The sequence below is a fragment of the Ostrinia furnacalis genome, unplaced genomic scaffold (assembly GCF_004193835.3).
Source record: "Ostrinia furnacalis isolate ACB-3 unplaced genomic scaffold, ASM419383v2 OfSCF6054, whole genome shotgun sequence".
Classification (NCBI taxonomy): domain Eukaryota; kingdom Metazoa; phylum Arthropoda; class Insecta; order Lepidoptera; family Crambidae; genus Ostrinia; species Ostrinia furnacalis.
Genome location: NW_021136293.1, coordinates 391,765 through 414,046, shown reverse-complemented (window position 1 = coordinate 414,046; position 22,282 = coordinate 391,765). Strand labels below are relative to the sequence as shown.

The 22,282-nt window shown below is 35.9% G+C and overlaps 2 protein-coding genes across 5 annotated transcripts in view; one reads left to right on the top strand and one right to left on the bottom strand.

Annotated features, from left to right (window-relative positions):
- Flo2 (flotillin-2) overlaps positions 1–22,282 on the top strand; it is a 267,627-nt gene that overhangs the window by 154,122 nt on the left and 91,223 nt on the right. The gene's annotated exons all lie outside the window — the stretch shown is intronic.
- On the bottom strand, positions 9,871–20,316 carry LOC114361908 (glucose dehydrogenase [FAD, quinone]-like). Its single transcript, XM_028317123.1, has 4 exons — positions 20,060–20,316; positions 12,480–12,850; positions 11,950–12,200; positions 9,871–11,698 (listed from the first exon to the last, which is right to left on the bottom strand). Exons 2-4 carry the CDS (start codon positions 12,821–12,823, stop codon positions 10,341–10,343), a joined length of 1,953 nt encoding a protein of 650 aa, XP_028172924.1. The 5' UTR covers positions 12,824–12,850; positions 20,060–20,316; the 3' UTR covers positions 9,871–10,340.

The following is a 22,282-nucleotide window of genomic DNA, read 5'->3' as shown; positions in this document are numbered from 1 at the left end:
ATCATCCCTTAAAATTAATGCACTAATTAATACTGTATAATTAGCTCAGCTATTCGCCACATAGAGTGATAAAAATTAGAAACTGGACGAAGCATCAGAGCAGCACTTAAACGTTACACAAATGTTATTAACTCACTTAAAAACGAAAGTGCAATATCGCTGTGTTTTCTAAAATGATTTTTATACTGAAATTCAACAACTACTAACGTATAACGTACTCACGTTACTGTCAAAGTAATAAAACTATTAAAAGGGCTATTATTACGTTTCTAATTCAGTTCGATTCTCAACAGTTATTCATATAGGCTAATTATTTATTTAATCTTTACTATCACTTGTCATATTAACCAACTTAATGCCATAAGGCCTTCTTTGCCAGCTAACCTTCGGGCTAAGAAGAAAAAAAGTGGCGAATTTATTCAACAAATAGCGCAAAGCTTTTGATGTCCAAAACTACAATACACTTTGAATTCGTTACATTTAAAAGATACATTACTTAGACATCTCACTCACATAACTTAAGAAAGTAATTAACTGTAGTTAATACTGATTAATTAAACAAACTTACCGAAAAAAGGAAAATAAATCCGTGTGAGGTCCGATCCGGTATGGCGTTTAGTTTAGCCTATGAAATCCACATTATCACAACGGATCACAGCGAGAGTGACGCGCTCGCGTGCTTATGCGCCACTGCGCGCGCGCCGTTGCGGCTCCGTCGCCTACCACGCGCTAAAAACAAGCTAAAAGAGAACAGCCACTACAGGTGCCTGATTAAGTGTCAGATAAATTATCTTACAGATAAAAAGTTTAGGTTTAGGTATACAGCGCGGCGGTGACTCTGTTGCCTATCATACACCGAATATTATTATAAGCATGACGAGAACGGCTATGTGCCTGATAAAGTCCCAGATAAAAAATAACTAATAGAGAGTGTCGTATAAAGTTGAAGTATATCCTACAGGCAAGTTCTTGTTCAAATGGACTCATCATCATCTGGTCATTTAGATTCCACTGCTGGAGCATGATTCTTTTTTGCCAGAGGCAAATGGAGGATATACCTTCACTCTCCCGTTTGGAATTTCGACCTGGTATGGCGTTTAGACAGGAGTACGATTCTTCCTAATTTACCAGAGACAAATAGAGGATTTGATTGACTCCACTACCAAATCTTGTCTTTTTCTACTCTGCCGAAACGGTTCGGTGTCACTTGCAATACGTTTTACTTACTTGAACTTACGTCATTGATTTCTTTTTGGATTGCCTGGCTGTACTCCTCAAGCTACGCCACCACCAGGCAGATCAACTATTGTGTGATCTTGTTCATTACCGTTCAAGTGTTATGTATACAGATTACGTTTGTTAACATGGTGAGTACCGCCGTTTTGTTGATGAGTTGTACAACTACAACTGCAAGGAAAAGCTTTAAACAATAGAAAATTTATTAGGCTGACTTGCACCACCTAACTTTGACCGTAACTTTAACGATAACCGGTGTTTTTTGTATGGAGTTTGACAGATTTTTGACGTTTGTCAAAGTCAACGTAAGATGGTGCAACCCAGCCTTAGAAATTGAAAACCAAATGTCAACGATTGTCAATGGAAAGACAAGTTACTGTAATTAGTAAAGCTTCTGAAAGCTTTTACATTGTCTTTAACATTACGAGTAATACATGTATAATAACAAATAATGTAAACATGGTTGCCTGTGGCTATTGAACAAGCAACTTTGTTTACTTCTATTTCTGTTACATCCAGTTTTATTTTTAACCCCTGACGTAAAAAGAGAGGGCTGTTATTAAAATATTACAATAGTAACTTTTGCCTGTGGCTATTGAACAAGCAACTTTGTTTACTTCTAGTTCTGTTACATCCAGTTTTATTTTTAACCCCTGACGTAAAAAGAGAGGGCTGTTATTAAAATATTACAATAGTAACTTACACCACTGGTTAACACCCGTATTCACAATCGATGCTTGCTTAAGTGAAGCAGCAAATCAAACGCACAGCGTTGAATAGAGCTCTGTGATTGGTTTATGCGTTACCCTGTGCGACAAGGCGCACTGTGAGCTCCATAGTAATGTTTGTGAATAAATTGATGGATTTTAGATGAACTTGCAGTTCTTGAGCTTATGCTTTAATACCTATATACACTGAATTTCATTAATTAACGTTAATTAATTTTCGGTCAGCGACTGTTCCTTGTCAAACTTGATTCTATTTGTTTTACGTAAAGATAAAACGTTTTTGGATATAAATTATAGTGTAAGTTATTAGTTAGCTACAATAATTGGGTTATATAAAAAAGTTGGCTCATAACTCTGTCTGTCAATACTATAGTAGTATTTAGGCTCGTAAATCTAAAAGTTTTCCTAATACTCAATTTAAACTCGACTTCTATGATTTGTTTAATTTTTAAAATGTGTAATTCTATGCACTCTTATCATTTAAATAAATATTTTCAGCTTTATCTTTTTTTTTCATAATAGTCCATCACTAAATGGTACTTTCTAGCACCATCACTTCAAGGATGCATATTCCATATCTCCACATTTCAAAGTAAAACTTTGTATTTCCAAGTAGTTTGCAACGTACGTGCACTTTCACCAATGATGGATTGGGACTCCTCTCACCCCATACTATGTGGCACTATGTGTATGTATGGCTTCCTCATTGCCATGTTATTCCACGATTTCCTAGGACACTTCCTACCAGGAGTCCAGTAGAAAGCGTGCAATGATCTTGATCTGAGTCTACATAAAACAGATTATATCTAGGCAGACTTGCGTGAGAATAGGCCTGTCTTCGCGCACGTTAACTTATTGAAACTATGTTACATTCCAATCTAGACACAAATTGGAGTCTTAAGTTGACGTCTATAAAGAAGAAAATGAATTGATAACCTTGATTGATGAATTTTGTTGGAGTGGAAATCATAGCACTTCTTTATGGTAGCTTTCATTTATAATTAGTTTATAGGTCGAGATGAATAATTTATATCAATTAAGCAAAGGTTCCGATGTTCATAATCATGGCTATTTATCCCCATTTCGTCACAAAAAGGTTTTATGGTGTAAGGTAATTTTACACCTCAAGAGATGCGATTTTGCGATAGATAAGTAGGACTAACGAGCTATCTGGCCTGACCAGACGTAATATTATTTGATAGTACTCGTACATGTTATTATTTATCTTGTAACATACTGACAGTTGCAACTGTTTATGCCATGATGTAAATGCAATTTAACTGAAGAAGGTTTTTATTCACCATTTATATTTAAAATCTTTGAAAGTAGGTAAAGCAATTTCCACTCCTCCCTAAACTCTACTAACACTTTCAGCTTGTACGTTCTGGCATTTACTTTTTTTTTTTCAATTACTGCATCATGACTTCTTGCTGGCCTTTTTTCCTATTCTATCTTGCTTTTTATCTTCGTTCCCCTTCTGTTTTTCAACAAGCATCTCTTTTCCTTGATCATAAATCTAATAGATATAAGGGGTATTTTGTCGTCGTCGTGTCGTATAAACTTAAAAAAAAGGTATTACTGAAAATAACATAAATTGTGGTTAGCATCGCTGACACTGGAACGCACATCTTAGCTATAAATTATAGTATTTAGCTCTAACATCATAAATTTATTGACATAAATAATATTTTGTCGTATAACATATTGCGTAATCATATTTATCTGTAGCAAAATATTTATTATTTATGGGTATTTGAGGTTTTAATAGAGCTATAGTCATATTAATGATTAGTTTAACCTACATTATTGACGGAAACTTTTTATTTTAATATAAATGACACGCACTTAAAATATTATACAATCAATTAACCAAACAAATAAGAGGAAAATCGATGAACTTTTTAAAATATGTTTGAGGAAAGAAAAGTTATTTTTTATCCTAAATCTAATTTAAAAAAAATTGTTCATAATTATCTTAGTAGATATGTAATATTTTTGTTTTGTCTAATATCATAAACAAAACAAAAAAAAATTGCTTGAACTAAATTATTGACAACTGATTTATTTTTTACCGTCAATTTGTGATTATTAATTTTTGGGGGCATTTTTTCTTCCTCCTCATTTTTCTGAAAACGTATTCCAGTTGTAAAATGTAGGATTTTTCATTTTTCCCGATAACGGTTAGTCGCTGTCTCTAATGAAGTAAAAAAAAAAAGTTATGTATAGGTAACCATAGATAGTACGTATAACTTAACCAAATAACGGTATTATTGTGTCATACTTTCCCTTTGCTATTGAGAATGAGGACAATGAGCCGATCTGACCAGTCGGTCAACAACTAGTGTCATTACGTCATGGAAATAGCACAATGACCGAAATGATGTATTATTATACAATTTATGTAACTCCCAGGTTTATAATGGATTTTCTAGAACGTACAGTACACAGCTGCTTGTTTTAACCTAGTTACCGCTTGGGGTTTAAAGAAAAGTTCTCGAGTGGCGACCACGGGCCGGATGTCGTAGTATGGGCAGGCCCCCAACTAGGTGAACCGACGATCAGGTGAAGGTCGCGGGAAGAACCTGAATACGGGCAGCGCAGGACCGGTCATTATGGGAATCCTTGGGGGAGGCCTTATTCTTAGGATACATTTTTACTAGCTTAGAGTGCCTAGGATAAACACAAATTTTTCGTTCTTTAAAAATACGCATAGGTGTGGTGGGTAAATAAATAGTTAATTCAGCGGAACATCAAACTAAACAATGTGGCATCTTGTACAATGGTAATAGGTTCCATTTTGCATAAAAATGTATGTTCTATTGTACTACTGTGTCATTTTAAAGAACACAATTACATCATCAAAATAGAGCACAACAAACAAAATAATACACTCGTAGACTCGTACGCATACGCGCGGGCTCGGATGAGTTATTTAAACTGTGTCAGAATGGAACTTTTAAGTAAGACGAACATGAATGCGTAGATACGGCGAATTGTTTAAATTTTTTATAATCATTTGTAACTGTTAACTGATTAACTATAAGAGCCAATCGACATTGACTGTCAATTTTGTATTGGCCAATAGGAATGTTTCATAAAACGCTAGAAAAATCTTCTTTATTGGTTATTTAGGTAGTTTCCCTAATATTAAATGCATAATATGGTTCATCGTATCAAGTATACGATACATGTTTAGTTTAATTTTATCCGTTGATGATTATTATTCCTGTTTTTGTCATTTAACTTCGGGAAATGAATTATCCAAAATCACCCCAAAAACCCCTTTTAAAATAGTAGGTAATATTTTATTGTACCATTTCAATTAATATGCATATTTCTTTACAGGTAAAGTACGAAGTGCTCATCACTTAAGGAACACCCCATATAACAGTAAAAGCAGTTGCACTTTATGATGTCATTTCAGTAAGTAACGATAAAGTTAACTGACTCTACTTAGAAATTAATACGGACCTTTGACGTAACTGTTCAAGATGTCAATTGACTTTTAATTATGTTTTTTTTTTATCCACAACGAGGAAGCTCTTGGTCTGTATCTCACATGATGGTAAGTGATGATCAGGCCAAAGGTGGAAGCGAGCTTCACCCGGAATCCTCAACCACGTAGTAAGATGGTGGTAGCTAGGTAGGCGGACTTAAAACAAGCCCTACCACCACCTAAATCGAACAGAAAAATCTGCCCCCACTGGAAATCGAACCCGGGACCACTGCGTCTGAAGCAGGTGGTCTTACCTCTAGACCACTGAGGTGGTACTGCAATATTCGTCGTTATGAGACGGCACGTCCAGACAGCACATTAAGATTAACACCGTGGCATCTTATTTAGATATAATAAGGTCGGTTTTCCAACAAGAATGTGTAGTCTAATGTACTGTCAACTATACGTGCGCAGGAGCAGCTAGCCTCGGTGAAAGTAAATCTCGAGCATTACTTGTTCTCAGTAATACCAAATACTAACTTAGGATGTGACTGCAGATATATTGTTCGAATGCAATACGACTTCTAATGCTGATTTTAGATTCAATTTATTTCACACCGCATACCTAACCTAGTCTGCTTTGTATCTAATAAAATACCTCTGAGAAAACTTCCGGTGATGTAGCAACTACAAGCAGCTACAGTAGTTACATTATAATACGAGTATTTGGGTTCCATTCATCATCATGATTTTAGCCATAGGACGTCCACTGCTGAACATAGGCCTCTCCCAATGATTTATAGCTTGACCGGGAGATACGGCATTAAGCGCCTTTTTTGCAACCTTCATGAGATCATTTGTCCACCTTGTGAGTGCAGTACGTCCAGGAGTTCCATTATAAGAATTCAAATTCTTCGTTTGTCTCTGTTAAATTGGAGAGGATCTTGTGCCTGCAGTGGAGACAAAATAATCAGATGATGATGACATTTGTCGAGATATCCTCTGTAAAGGCATTCTCTAGCAAGCGCTGAAAATTAGTGTACTGCCCTTTTTAGGGCAGTGTTTACACCACAGATCACAGAAACTAAAGGGAGATGTGATAAGGGGGTGGGGCCGGTGTCGCAGCAATATGCCCAAAAACAGAACACATTGCTCGTGACAGCAATGATGGCAGCAGCGACGTCATTATGTAAACAGTTTACATTTCTTGCGTAGTACTAAAGATTATTCGAACGTTGAGTACAGGTACCGCAGTGGAATAATGAGCACATATTTTGATTATTTTATGTGTTTGAATTTCTAATGCGACACTGAGTTTCGAACTCAGCGCATTAGTTGGCATCTGTCTATATCTCTATGATTTACACTGAGCTCTTTGCTTATGTATTTTTCTGGATTTGCTGGTCTCCTGTTGTTTTCTTTTACTTTTAATTGTGTGTGTTAAGTGTTTGCAAATAAATGATTTATCTATCTATCTAATCTTTCTGGAAGTAATCTCTCACAGCTTGCTATATCTACTGCATACAAGAAGCAATATTATGAAGCGTCGACCGGAGAGATCATGGCGTTTATTACTTCCCTGTGCTTTTGCTTATTAGATTTCACGTCAGCAGCATGGTGTGTTCACCGACAGCGGAACTGTTATTATGGAAAAGTTGGAAGATGTGAATGTATCTGTAGAACCAACTATCTAATGCACTGTCGGCATCAAATCGTTCGTGACACCCAAAGTAGCCCGCCCATAAGTTCGCAATGTTACAATTGGATTAAGGTTGTGTTGAAAAATTTTTGCCAATTTGGGTGTCACGTACTATTTGACGCTGACTATACTATTCATAATAACCTCATACGCCAGAGTAAAGTAGCTGAATCGGCCTGCATCTGTATTCTTATAGAAACTATATACAGGGTGTTAGGTAAATGGGTATATGAGCCGACACTAGCCCATGTTAACATGGTCATATAAATGGTATGGTGAAGTCAGAAATTTGATATCATCATTTTAATTTTTTTAATTTTCATACAAAATAAATTTTATAAAATCCGATTAGGAAAATAAGGTAAAAAATACCGCCAATTCAATTGATAACCTACTCTATACGAGGTACGAGGAGGTCTAAAGGAGGCGACTCTTTCACAGAATTTAGCAACATAAATGTTAACGATTGTGGTTATGTATCTAGATTATTCTAGATATAGGTTTTACCTGAATACTAAGTAATTACGCATCTACGCAATTTTCCCCCATAAACATCTGTTAACAATTTACATAATCTAGCTGCAATAATGTAATGCAGCACTAGTGCATACTGACTATGTTACGTTACCAACTCTGTAACGGTGACTTTTTACTGCAATTATGTTGTTGTACATAACGTGATAATGTTTACAAATAGATAAAAAAGCTGTTTACTATCTGTTTTCATGGAATAAAATCAAAAGATTTATCTGAATACTTTTTGATAGGATTGAAATTTTTCACGTTTCTGATTGGCATGTTATAGCATTCTCTCACTCGGCTTAGCTCCTCTGGTCGAGCTAAGTCATTTTTTTTCTGTTTACTAATATTCCACAAAAATAATCTCCATAAAAATAACCAATACATTTCGTAGTTAGAACCATTTCGTCATCATCATCATCAACATAATTTCAGCCACAGGACGTCCATTGCTGAACATAGGCCTTCCCTAATGATTTTCAAATTGCCCCGTTGGTAGAGCCATTTATTCTTTATTATTGTAGGTAGTACAACAGGCGTCTAAAGTTTCTTATTCATGAGTAATATCTGAAGTATTATTAATTAATTAATTAATCTTGTAACATAATCTGAAGCAACTGTCATCTCCGTATTGTCCTCCCATAAACGGTGGTGACCTTTCCGAAGTGGGCCACGGGACCCACTTACTTCCGAGGGACTGATGTATGATGCAAAATCATTGTTGATTGTTTCCGCTTCAACTTTAATCTGAAATGCAGTGCGACTCGTGAACTGCGAACTTAGGTGGTTCTCAATCCAAAAATTACTCATGAAATATCTTAAAAGACCTGACTGAACTGACTAAAAATGGCCCGTATTCACAAACATTACTATGAGGTCTCACAGTGCGCGTGGATGCACAGGGTGACACACGGGTCACGGACCAATCACAGAGCTCTATTCAACGCTGTGTGTTCGATTTTCTGCTTCACTTAAACAAGCATCGTTTGTGAATAGGGGCGTAAGTAACACATGACACACTTGAGTATAATTATATTCGAAACAAAGGGAACAAGAGAAACCTGAGGGAGAAACAAAAGGTCTCTGGCAGGCAGAATCTGGGTAATGGCTAAACTGAAGACAGAGTGCATATTGGAGGAGGCCTACCATCAGCAGTGGGCTGATGATGCTGAAGATGATCACTAAATAGCTAGTTAAATAATAGCCTTTTTAGGGCTTCCATTTTCATCTGTCGTTCATAAGATTAATCATCATCATTATTACCTTGGTCAAAATCTAATATACAGATATTTCATATAATATGCTAAGTTTCTCAGTACTCCAAAGTCTACGTAGCCAAACATACTCACTCACCGAACGCCTAAATAAGTACTCAACTCATACAAACCGTTGCATAACCCGGTGGTAAGCCGATGACTCCGCAGAATCGCCCGTTCCCGCTTGACACATTAGGTAACAGCTTTCGATGGTCTTTTTAGGTCATAATGATTGAAATTATCGATCGTATAATATTATTAATCCTGATAAGAACTTACGGATACGACGTTATTGTTCCTTCGTTCACAGCAATATTTTGTTAAGAGTTCATTCTTTTTGTTGCAAATATGATTGCTCTATTGCTTTTATAAGTCGAATTGGTGTATGACATTTCTTAATCCACTAAACCCCTAGGATAAGATAACCCATACAACGTGAGCGTCACGTTTTGTGGCATGTGTAGTTTGGTGGCGTCAAAATAATTATATGCCTGGAATCCCTCTTCGTTAAAGAATAGAGTTTGCGTATTACATTACCGGGTAAGTGATGATCGGCAAAATTTTATCGTCTGCATATACTGCCATCTACCTGTATTACAATACACTACTAAACTAACAAGTCAGTTCAATGTTCCTACAAATATTGTACATGACTAGTTGCTTTGGCGCCTCTACCAAAGATGGCGCTGTAAGTTTTTCCTGTGAATACTGTGGTTAAACGAAAACTGACAAAGTTTTATAAAAATGAATTCACCTTTAGATGTCTGTATTTGAGTAATAATTTTAGGTAGTACGAAATAATTTAAGCCATTACTTATGTATGAATGAATTCTCTTTAGACCACAATGATTCTACATAATTGATATATTATTTTTTTTTATGTGATAGGAGGCAAACGAGCAAACGGATCACCTGATGGTAATGATATAATTGATACTAAAATAGGCGAGGTTAAAAAAACTGGAGATGCAATATTTAATGATTTTATTTTTCCATAATACTTATTTACACACATCCACACACATATTAAAATACTAATATTAAAAACGCAATTAGACGCCTTCGTCAAGGATTACTTACATTATTTCAACAAGGATGCACTAATACATAACAGTATTTGGATAGTTTTTCTTACAAATTAATCTAATAACGAAATACAATCTTATTGATAACACAACCTGCTTAAAATTATTTATACATTTTAAAGCGTTCAATTATTATAGTCACCGGTACAAAAGTCGATAAAATAAAATACCTAACAATACAATGTTAAAAAAGCTTACATCAATATTATCTACTATTGTTGAATTTTTGTGATGCAACGACTAGATTTGTATCTTTATTTGCAAACATATTGAATAAAACCCGTCAGTCCGCAGCTAAAAGTATTTTTAATTTGCTGACAGCCTAACGAGTCTTTTAAAATTAATATGGCCTAAGAATAGCTACCTACTTCATTTGATGCGTCAGCTTCCCCTACTGCATAAATTATCTCCTCTTTCTTCTAAGCCTAGTTGCTCTAATTTAGTACAGTTTATAGATCTCCTACTTCTTTTGTCTAGCCAGGCTTCTTTGATCATATCTGCACCCTTTTCAGCCACCATCATGACTGGTGCGTTAATATTACCATTGGTAATAGTAGGCATCATGCTAGCATCTATAACTCTAAGACCTTCGACACCATGGACACGTAGCTGTGAATCCAAAACAGCCATGGGATCAGTTGAAGGACCCATTTTTGCAGTGCCAGAAAGATGGTATATCGTCATAGTGTACTGTCTTATCAAACAGTCCCAATATTCGTCCGTGTATAGAGGTAAATGTTTGCAATTCGGTAGAGGCTTATCATGAAATCTGGCTCCGAAACGCTTCATAGCTTGTGTTTGTCCGACAGCCACAGCAGCCTTAACACCCTCTCTTAAAACGCCCACATCATCTGGATGAGTGAGGTAGTTGTGAACCATTATTGGGTATTCCAAAGGATTTTTGGACCGTAATTTAATGAAACCTCTACTCTTTGGACGAAGCATCATAGGGAATATACCGAATACATCTTGGTTGTTGATTTCAGCGAAAACTTCATTGTAGAAGTCATCTGTGAGACTGTGCGCCCTCTTCACTTGAGTCCCTCCATCAGACGGTGTGGAACATGACGTCATCATAAACTCGATGTCTGGCCAATCGTCTGTGGCGTTTGCATATTTTGTATTTATGAAAGCAACCACTTCTAACCCAATGCTCGATGTGAGAGGGCCGTCTTCAGTGACAGCATATCGTAAAGCTGAGTTAATATTTACAAGCCTGTTCATCACCAAACTAACAGGATAGTCAACTCTGAAAACGAGTCCACCAACAGCAATGTGATCCTGCAAATTTTTCCCAACACCGGGAGAATTGTGGATCACATCAACGCCGACTTCTTTCAAATGATCTTCTGGGCCTACTCCAGATAGTAGGAGTAGTTGAGGTGAACCGATCGCCCCAGCTGATAGAATTACTTCTTTAGTTGCATACACGACCTGCTTGGTTCCATCTCTGATGAATTCCACTCCGTATGCTCTTTTGGTGTCTTTGTCTATTAAGACCTTTGTGACGTGTGAGAATAAAGCTATGTGAAGATTCTGTCGCAGCCTGACTGGTCGCAGAAAAGCTTTAGCAGCTGAACATCTCGTTCCTCTTCTGATGGTGAACTGGTACCAGCCGAATCCAGTTTGTTGTGCTCCGTTGACGTCCAGTATATCGTAGCCCATTTCTTCTCCAGCTTGAAGCATTCCTGCTCCCAGTGGCGTGTTGTAAGGCGAATCTTGCACGGTCAAGTAACCACCTGAAAAGTTCATAATTGTTTGTTACAATAGCATATTCGGTTATAATACTATTTTTAAAAATCTGCAAAATAATGTTATGTATAGAATAGAAGTAGTACTAGTAGAATATCCGTCTATGGGGTATAATTGAGGTCACAACCCTTAATTATGAGCCAATTCTAATCTGACAGTCATTAAAAGCATAAATTGTACCTCCTATTTGTCAGTAAAATTCTGATTAAATGCCAAGTGATGATAAGTAATTGTATACCTGTCGAATGGTGTCGCTTATCCCTAGCGAGGTAAGGATTCCTCTGGTCCTCCGACTTTTTGAAGTATGGGAGTATATCTTCGTATCCCCAACCAGGGTTCCCGAAGGACTCCCACTGGTCGAAGTCTCGCTTGTTCCCTCGGATGTAGAGCATCGTGTTGAGGACTGAAGATCCTCCCAGGACCTTGCCTTTGGTCCAGCTGCAGCGCTTGTCGATCATAGCCTGGCATGCCGTGTCTTGTGGTTGAGTGCTGGAAAATTAGGAAAAAATACATGTGAATTTATTTTGAATATATATTTGCGAAATAGCACTCATTACATTACAGCTACATAAAAATTGATCACCCGTTTTATTTTATTTATTTATTTACTATTATTTTCATTATAGATTTTGATATTAATAATACCTAATGCATAGAAGTGACCAAACGAGACATTCACTTCCAGTTTTTTTCTTAATTTCTCGTCTTTAGGTTGAAAAGTTTCTAAATATACCTACACCAAATAGTTTTTTACACATAATGACTTACCGGTATTTCCAGTCCAGTTTACTCTTATGAAGATACAGTGACAGCAGCGGTACATCACTAATATCCGTTTCATGACCACCTGCCTCCAGCAGCAGGACATTCCATCCTTCTATCTCTGTCAACCTATTTGCCAGCACTGACCCTGCCGATCCTCCTCCAACAATAACAAAGTCATACTTCTCGTTTAAGAGTTTCTGGTTAAAAGGCCTGTTTTCAGGATCTAGAAGGTCATAGTTGAAGTATGCCATGGTTGCGAGCATGATTGGGATGAAGGTGAGCTTGCTGAGACCACCTATCGCTAGGGCCGCCTTGGCAGCAGTCGCTGCCACACTGAGGACTCCCATGGTGGATCAGCTTTGCATTCTTGGGTCCTGGAATAGGGAAAAAGTTCATGTATTAGATAATCGAGTATCATCAAGTGCATTTTGTTAGTGAAAGGAAAATCTGTGGAATGTAAACATCTGAGTTACAGCGATGAATTTTATTGCTCTTCTTAATATTATAGGCGTATGAACTGTTGTCTAGTTCGCTCATTAATCAACAAACCTTTTTACAGCAGACATTATTTATCTAATTAACAATTTTATGTAAAAAAAACTAGACTCATATCTTTAAACTTTAGGTATTTCATTGTTCGACAACTCGCCCTACTTATCTCCGTTAAGATTACTTAGCACCTAGAAATTATCTCATACATACTTATTATATAATTATATTATCTTTATTCCCAATACTGTTACCAGGGTTGGCTAGAAAAAATGTGTTTATAGAGATTTATGTTCATCAATTCAATTTTCTTTGACTCTATCATGTTTATTATTACTGCTTTCTTTTATAAAGTGATTAATAACGATCCCTTGACTTTAGCATTTTGAATAACACACACAAGTCAATTCAGCATTTATGGTGATAGTAATAACCCGTATCCTCGTTACCTCAATTCGATAATAATTACTATAACTACCTTTTATAATAAACCTTAAACAGGTATGTTATATCATTCTCTTGGAGCCGAATTTCCGAAAGTGAAATGCATATTTTTGCAACTCGAAATTCCCGAAGTGGTTTCGTAATATCCAGGTGGGTACTTTTTCATAAGCATTATGAAGTCAATAAAATTGCGGAAATTAATTTCAGAGAAAGGTCTTTAAAGTCAAAATAATTGTGTAAAGTCGCCAGTTGACCTATGTAGTTCAGAAGTTTAGTCTAGAAGACCGAATGACCATTTCTGGATTTTGTCCCTTAATGAGATTCCCAGCATCGAGCCGAGTGATGTATAGGTATAGTAGGTATAATTAGTGCAGTAGAAAATCAATGTATTGCTTGATAACCCAATACATTTGTCACCCTTTTTAAAGACTAGTTGTTCGCGGTTATTACGGCCTTAAGTATACCATAAGATCCGTAGCCTATGGTATGGCACGTCACGTAGCCCGCGCAACTCTTGCGCAAACCCTTATGACACTGCGGTTACAGTATACTTATATTCAGAAAGTGTATTTAAAATCTTAATGCCTAATAAAGTTTCGTAAAAAAAAATCTTTATGTTCTTTTATAATGCCTAATGCAGGTTACAATGACGTCCTTAGTCATAACGTCACTTGGTTGTAGGACAACGACACATCAGGCTAAATACAACAAAAATATTTAGAATCAGTATTTATGCGGCTGCATACAGATGGCAACAATGTTTTGTTCGATCAATATAATTGTTCCGAAATTAATTTTAAAGGCAATAATTTACTAAGAGCATAATGTATTTTTTTTGCAGTTGTGAGTTTCTCATCTAACATTTTTTTAAATTATTAGATAAAATGTAGATAGTAGTAGTATACCTAGTATAGTTAATTATGTAAAAATTTAATCAAACCTACTGTATATTGTTACACTGTGTGCGGGCGGTTCGAATGCGCGCGCGCGGCTCGTCTGCGCAAAACTCTTTGTTTTATACGCATCGTAAGTGACAACGTTTTGTAATCTGTGGTCGCGGTTGTAGATGAGCATGGAATACTGGTTCAGAGGTGGAATTGTGTAAAGCAATTGTTATCATTTGACAGTTCATAACGTACGATTATTCTTTCAAACGCTTTGTTTAACTGACTTTATCGTACGTTATGAACTGTCAAATGATTACGATTGCTTTACACAAGTCCACCACCACCACTGGTGATGTATGAACAAGACGAATGGTTTGTTATGGAAATGATCCGTATCATGTAGCAAAATACAATTTAAAAATATGTAATTGTATCGTAGTTTTTGTTTTTATTTTTTATCCTCTTCCTTCTTACTCATATTTCTGAGCTATAATGTTACAAAAAATATTTTTTTTGTAAGAAAGCTATTAAAGAGATTTTTTATTAAGTTTCCTGTTGTTTTATTTGATTGATTAGGATTCAATTTACGGTATCAAATAGTCAGAGGAGCAACCTCGAAATGTTTAATAAAAATAAAAAAATAAATTATTTTTAGATAATTCCAATTTTACATCGTGGAATAGTGGCAATATTACGTAGAAGTAATCAGTAGGAATGTGTTACATTTCCTTATTCTCATGTGGGAATAGGGTCGCATTCGCCTTGACTTTTTGCGTTCGCTGTCGTTCCCATATCGCGGGCACAGGCTTTGTTGAACTGCCCTAGTATTAGAGCAAATACTAACTTGATTAATTAAAGTAGATTGTTTATGACATGTAGGTCCTTTCCGACAAAAAAGGAGGAAATGTAAGACCTAAATAACGATACAGTTTTGACTTTGAATCGAGTTTTGAGCTTTGACTAATTTCGGTGACTTTTACTTGGCACGTACAATATCTCGTTAAATGAGCTCCCTATAAATAATGCTTACAAAATAGGTATATGTTTCCTACCAAAGTTACTACAAAGAATTCGAATAAAGCGAAACCGAGGACTGATTACTTTCGCCATCTTTCGCTCTGGAATGCCTAGACCTAGCTCTATCTGACGCGAGTTCACAGTATTGTATTAGATAACCTCTCTTAGAATACCCACCCACTTGCCTTCGTAACCGACACTATTATATTTTCAAAGGAAATATACAGAGCATTATCACGTTTCTTCACAGTCAATTAATTTTTTTACCAGTAAAATTACATGTTACATCCTAAGTTAATAACTCCACGACATCATACTTGAATTATCATGTGAAAATTTATGATCAAGTATTATTTCAGTTCCTGTAAAATAAACTGATTTAAATTATGGAACGCGCGTGCTTGGAATTATTCAAATATTTTTTAGCAAACCTGACAGTTCTATCGTGTAGATAGTAGGTAGACTGTAGGTTGTAACAAATGAGGTGGCATTATCTTACTTATTTGTTCTTAATACTGGCTACATATAAGTAAGTGCAACTGCAAACCTCACGAAGCGAAATAAAAAACCCGTGTCAAACTTTATGTAGATGACTTGATTGGCGTATGCCTTTGATTTTTCCTATTAAAAGAAGAAAAAAAACAATCTGATGGTATGGATGGATGCTTGATTTTTAAATTCGGTAAATATAAAATGTTTTTTAACCAAAGTTGCAGAAAATATTCTTACAGTTTGTGTGTCCCATTTGTGAATTGAACCCAACAAGACCGAAATCAAGAATAATTAATTACTATAATTATCTAGTTCAAGTCTATGCTTCACACAAAGCATAAAGATAATATCTAAACCTTAGCCTTAACTGTAAACCAGTAAGTAATTACTCAAACTTCGTAACTTGTCCGCTAATGTCTTCAACGTCACAAAACAATTAAAAATACGCAATGAAACATTACTTTGGTCAATCCTAATTATGAGTCACTGCAGTTGAAGTTAATAAATATGTTTAACAAGCTTAAATAAATAAAACGTACCTAAGCTAACATAGCGTAAAAATGGTGCTATTTGTTCCTAGTTAAGACATGACCTAATCATAATATATTAATTTATTGTATCTGATAGCTTTACAATATTTGCAGTCATATTAAAAAAAATCTTGTTTTTCTCGCGTTTTTCGTCTTTTCTTTTCCCATTCATACCAAATGCCAAACTCCGTGTTAACCTAAAATGGCGTGCATGAACTGTTAGTAATTCATTACTATTATTATTAATTGTTACAATCTTTAATTTTATTTTTATACTTAGTAAGTTGTCAAAAATAAGGCCAACAAAACTGCCCAAACTCAATTTAATTTAACCCACCTAGACGGTTCTTTTCCATTTTCTATTTTTTTTTTATATTAGTTTAACTTTTCCTACCACCACTTTACATTTTGGCTTGTGCTGAGAAGAAGTGGCGAAAGAAACCCAGTTACCTTTGTACACATAAAGTTCATTAATCTCACAAAAGTGACACAATACAGCACACTAAAAAGTATGCAGCCTAATCTGTGAAATTAAGAGACAAAAATGTCATTCTAATCATATTAATATTCATGTTCCAAAATCAAAATGGTCAAGGTGAGAGATAGTTTCGAATGTGTAAACGTTCAAGGTCGAGTTAGGTAATGCGTTTGGCGCTTGTGGGTTTAACTGTTACCTCACACTTAACCTATGGGTGTCGTTTTTGGTGGATAAGTAAAAACGCGTATGATTGACGTATTTCTTGGGCAAATACGAGTATATCGATATGTAAGCTATCTTCCAGCGACTTGGCCCATTTTTTGCTTGGTTTTTATTTTCTTCCGGCAACTGGGCCCTCTCTAAGATTCTAGAGTAATTTTTTGTTGATTTGGTGTTCAATTTATTAAAATACACATTGAAGGTGGGCCAAGTTTAGGCCAAGACGGTGAAAGACTCGATGTTTGAATCTACTCTTGAACGTTCACGTATGAAGTTGATGAATGATGATGATGAAAAATGTGTATGTAATGTTGAGATTTCTAGCTAGGTTAATCATACAATTTGCTTAAAATAGGTGTTTGACCTTTCTCGACTGTAACACAAGTGGACTGTATACTTCATGAATTATTACATACAGTAAGAAGATTGTACAATAGTAACTATTTTTAGTCAGCTAAATGTTACTCTAATCTTACCGGTTTTGTTACAGGTAATATGCATGCAGTTTGTAAGTCGCCTTTTTGTGTCTATTTAGACATGCATACTAAACGGTGAGTATAAACATTATAAGATTTTTCAGTGTAACACACTCCGAATAACCTCAAAAAGTAAATCGCCACTAAAATAAAACTAATGCTAAGTACTGTCCACTACTGTCCAGTAATAATTTGGAAAAACAAAATATAAAACGACTGTCAAAAGAGTTTAAAAAAAGTTAAGGACTGGCCAGTCATGTAGCTCTGAAATTAAGTGACCACTAAAAAATAAACTAACTAATGGGAACTCCTTGGCCAGTGTCACCATAAAAAAATTAATGAAACGGTCCTGTCATAATTTCAAAAATTTTGTTTTTAAATTATGACAGGAACCGTTCCATTAAATTTTCAAATCGAAAATTCAAATTTTTTTCGAAAGAAAATATAAAGACTGGCCAGTTCTTTTTTACCTCTCTATCTTCTTTTGATAAATGTCTTTGCCTCTTGCCAGTGTTAACGTGTTTTATAACTCTTGCGAGACACTTTTGAAATGCTAATATCGAGAAGCTCTTTGTCAAAAGTTCTGCAACAGCGTCTAATAAATATGTTACTGGCATAGTTTGGGATTGTAAGGTCAAGTGGCGGTTAGGAGAGATTAACGGAGATATCTGAGAAATATTGGGGTAAAAAATTGTAGTTAATGATAATCGTAAAGGGAGATAGATAATGTTAGAATCATCATAGAGTCCGTTGTTGGCGAAAAGAGGTACCCTATGCAAAAATAATGTCAATTCTTTGTCGCTTTTCATTTTAGGGAAATTAGACAGAAAGTGAAAACGCGTTAATTATCTTAATCGTATCTCTGTTATAATGCATATCGAGTTTAAAACCAGGTAGCGTACAAATTAACCTAAATTAAAGAATTGTTTGTACGTAAGTATTTGCTATGAAGCTTATTCCGGATTTAATTTGCGAACGGTAAAGGTAATGAGACGAATTAACTAATTAACGTTATTATTACCGACGAAATTGTAATTATGAAATTCAAGTTGCGTATGGACGAACACGCACAATAATATAAAACGCATTCACGGCTATAACTTTGGCCACGCATCTTTGTTATTCGGTTAAGGATTTGTTACTCTGGTTGTGTTCTGCGGTCTGCGGTCAGGCCATAGTGAACGCAGCCCGTATCATGTATGAACAACATTGCCGGTCAGAGCATTCGGTCAACGGTTCGGGCAAAACAACCTATCAGCGGTCTTGACAAAGCAATCTGTCAACGGTGCAGTTTGCGTTCTTTGCTCGTGCCTGCACAGTTAGATGATAGATCCAATCAATACGAAATGAACAAAGTTGTTTATACATGATGCGTTTACTTTGACCTGACCGCAGCCCGCAGAACGCATGAAGTGGACAGATTCTTTATAAAGAAGAGAAGAGAAAAAGAAAAGTAAGTCAAGTTCATATAACAAGCACCATTGAAACATTAAAACTATAGAATAGCATTAGGCAATTAACCTTCTTATTCTAACAGTATTAAGCACTACATGCTCTGCATAAGGATGTCTTGCGCAAACGCACATTCACGGGTCGTAGAGCACACTTAAAGTTGTCATTAGTCACCTTAGTATACAAGCTCTGCTAAGTGTAGAGTCGTGTAATTGATGTGACAGTTGTCTAAATATTAAAAGTTTTACAAAAATTGATTGTCTTATGTCCGTTTTCACTATCAATCCCTAATTTTTAAGTGACCCCTATGGTAACACTTAACAGAAATTTTGTTTTCGCAGTGGTAACTTCAAAATTAGAGATTGATGGTAAAAACGGGCATTAAATTCTTTTCTGGCTGTGTGGATCTGACTGAGAAGAATGGAGCCTCTACTTTTCCCGTAGAATCGTTAAAAGACGAAAAAGGGACACAATATGCGAACATCATGCTCCCCCAACCCTTCTGACCAGCATGGGAAGTGTACGAGCGGGTCAAGTCAAATCTTGTATTTGCCTCCAATGAATTAGAGAGGGTCGTGCAATGATGACTACATGCCCTAATGATGATAGGTTATTTGTAAATAAAATTGACCTTGACCCCAATGCAGATGCTTAGGCATAGAGTAGATAGCTTAGAAATAAACTGTATGCAATTTTATTGTCAAGAAGTTGTTGTGTTATGTGGTGGCAACTTTAATCACCACTTACACGAACGCGCTCAATTTTATCGAATTTGTAAATGCGAATGGTGCTAGTTATAATGATAAATATGACAGGTACGAGTACATAATACCTAATTTCTATCTATGTTTGTTGATCTAAATGTTGAATAATTGAACTTTAATATATTATGGTATTTTTAGAAGTATAAATACACACAAAGTATCATACCCTGCCCACGATTATGTTTTTTCTGCATGCATGCATTGACTAATCACGCGTTAGAATTGAAAGTCTATCAGGTTTCTCACGTGGCCTTTCGAATTTAAGCTTAGAACCTAGTTCACCTTAGTTCACCTTTACTTATCATAATCTATGATACTACACAAATTCAACTTACAATCACAGTGAAGCTGTCAATCTCGTCACATCACTAAACTGCATTTGTTTCACACGTGTGCACTGACAGTTAACACAAATCACTGTTGACAGTACAATGTACAAGCGATGCAGCGCGGGCTGCGCACGAGTGACTGAGAACCAGGCAGGCTTCGCGCGATGGCATTTCGCAAGCTGGTGAGCGGTCAATGTTAGTAGGCGATGTATTGGGGACACCTAATCCTGATAATCCTTATTTCCTTAACCTTTGGTTCTAATTCCTACCGTTTACCTTTTGATTTTCTTTCAATCTGAAACATTTCTCTAAACAACTGTAAACTGGAAGCATTTGATTCCTTGTGATCGTATGTAGACTATGTAGTGAAGACGTCTGTGTTAGTAGGTGAACTATTGGGGACACCGTATCCTGATCTTTATTTCCTTTAAGTAAATTAAGTTTTGATTTTCTTAGATTCTAAGACATTTCTCTAAACAACTCTCCTGATTGGAAGTATTGTATCCTTTTCATCGTATGCAGTAGAGAGGTCAATGTTTCTATTTCCTACGTCAAGACTCTTTGCTTTTCCATGAATTCTAAACATTGTCGGATTGTTAAGATGATTTTCCTGTACGAAACGCACGCATACTTAAATGTACTTCAAAATGCGTTTCTAGTTCATCAAACTACATTTATAAGTTCATGGTTTAATAACGACTCTCCCGATTAAAAGTTTAGATATATTTTGATTGTTAAAGAGACAAAATTATGATCGCCGACACTCATCGTTTGGCACAAAGCGATTGTCGGTATGTCGTAAAAATAAAAGTACTAAATTATGGCTGTACTTACTCGTATTATGTACATTTTACAGTACATCAGATTTTACATACTTGTTCCAAAATCGTACTTATTAGAACCACATAGATGCCACAATATCAAACTCGATGTGCATTTGTCTGTTCCACATTGCATTTAGTTATGAAATCACCATGATGTTCTAAAGAGAGATGCTCGCACGTTTGTCATACCGTCCCAGTATGGGTTCAACTTGACACAAAGGCTGTTGCAACATTCAGTTTACAGTCACAATGTGGGTATTTGAACTACTTCAACTCGATGTTCTTATAACTAGCGGTCCGCCCCGGCTTCGCACAGGTAGATAAGATTAAAAAAAAAATTATAAAATGTTCATAAGAAAAAAATTGGAATTCTAAAGGTGAAAGAGTTTTTCAAATCGGCCCAGTAGTTTTTGAGTTTATTCGTTACAAACATACAAAACTCAACTCAAATACACAAATCTTTCCTCTATAAAATTAGATATGAATTCAGTGCGAAAGCAAACTCTACATTGGCATACCTAATAAGAATTGTATTGGCTATCATCCAATTTGAATACTTCTTTAGTCTTAATACCTCCACTACTACTGTCATTAGGGTATGGTTCAAGGTAGAGAATAAAAGTAAAACTACTAAGCGCATTGTATGCAGTTTCCCACGAAGTGTACATAAGCCCCATTCATAATAAATATTAACTCTTCAAAACATCTCAAAAGAACTCTCTTTAGGTAATATGCTTTTCTTCACTCATCGTCTCAAATTATGAATGAACTTAAATTTTCAATAACTTGAGGTATTTACACCATTAAATTTTAAAAAAACCATAACGAACTTAAACGGAAAAGGTTCTAAATTATAATACTATTGTTACTTCGATAGTGAGTGTAGTGGAAGTTAATTAAATGAAAGAGTGGACTGTATACAATTAATTGTCTATTCGGTATAAATTAACAATGATATTGAGACCGTTTAGTGCAAAGTCGTTGAAGAGAGTGCGTCAGGATCGTCTTCTTCGATGTTCGCTCGCGAACCGAACATTGCTCGTTCGTTCGCCGAACGCTCGCCGCTCCCTCCGGTCACGCCGCCCGCGGGCAATGTCCGTGAGTAGACAACTATTATGCATTCTGTGATAGTACCTAACATACTTATAATCTTTTCTAACCTTACTTCTTCGCTGTGTATCTAGGCTTACCAAAAAATATGGGCATAAATGAGTCTCCGACGCCGCGACGTGTGAATTCATAACATCATTGTTAACTTTGTTTACTTTTGTTTAAACTACAGCCGTATTAGGGCTCGCTTTTGCAACATCGCAACGTCGCGAACTAAAGTCGGGTAAAATAGCAAAAAGTGTGTACTTTTCTTAATAACTTCCTGTGGCATTATGTAAATGTGTCGCATGCAATA

Excerpts from the sequence above, each read along its gene's own strand:
- LOC114361908 (XM_028317123.1), bottom strand. The coding sequence starts at position 12,823 with ATGGGAGTCCTCAGTGTGGCAGCGACTGCTGCCAAGGCGGCCCTAGCG. Across the intron at positions 12,201-12,479 it reads AAACTGGACTGGAAATACCG|CACTCAACCACAAGACACGG; the intron begins GTAAGTCATTAT and ends CTAATTTTCCAG. Across the intron at positions 11,699-11,949 it reads TAAGCGACACCATTCGACAG|GTGGTTACTTGACCGTGCAA; the intron begins GTATACAATTAC and ends TGAACTTTTCAG.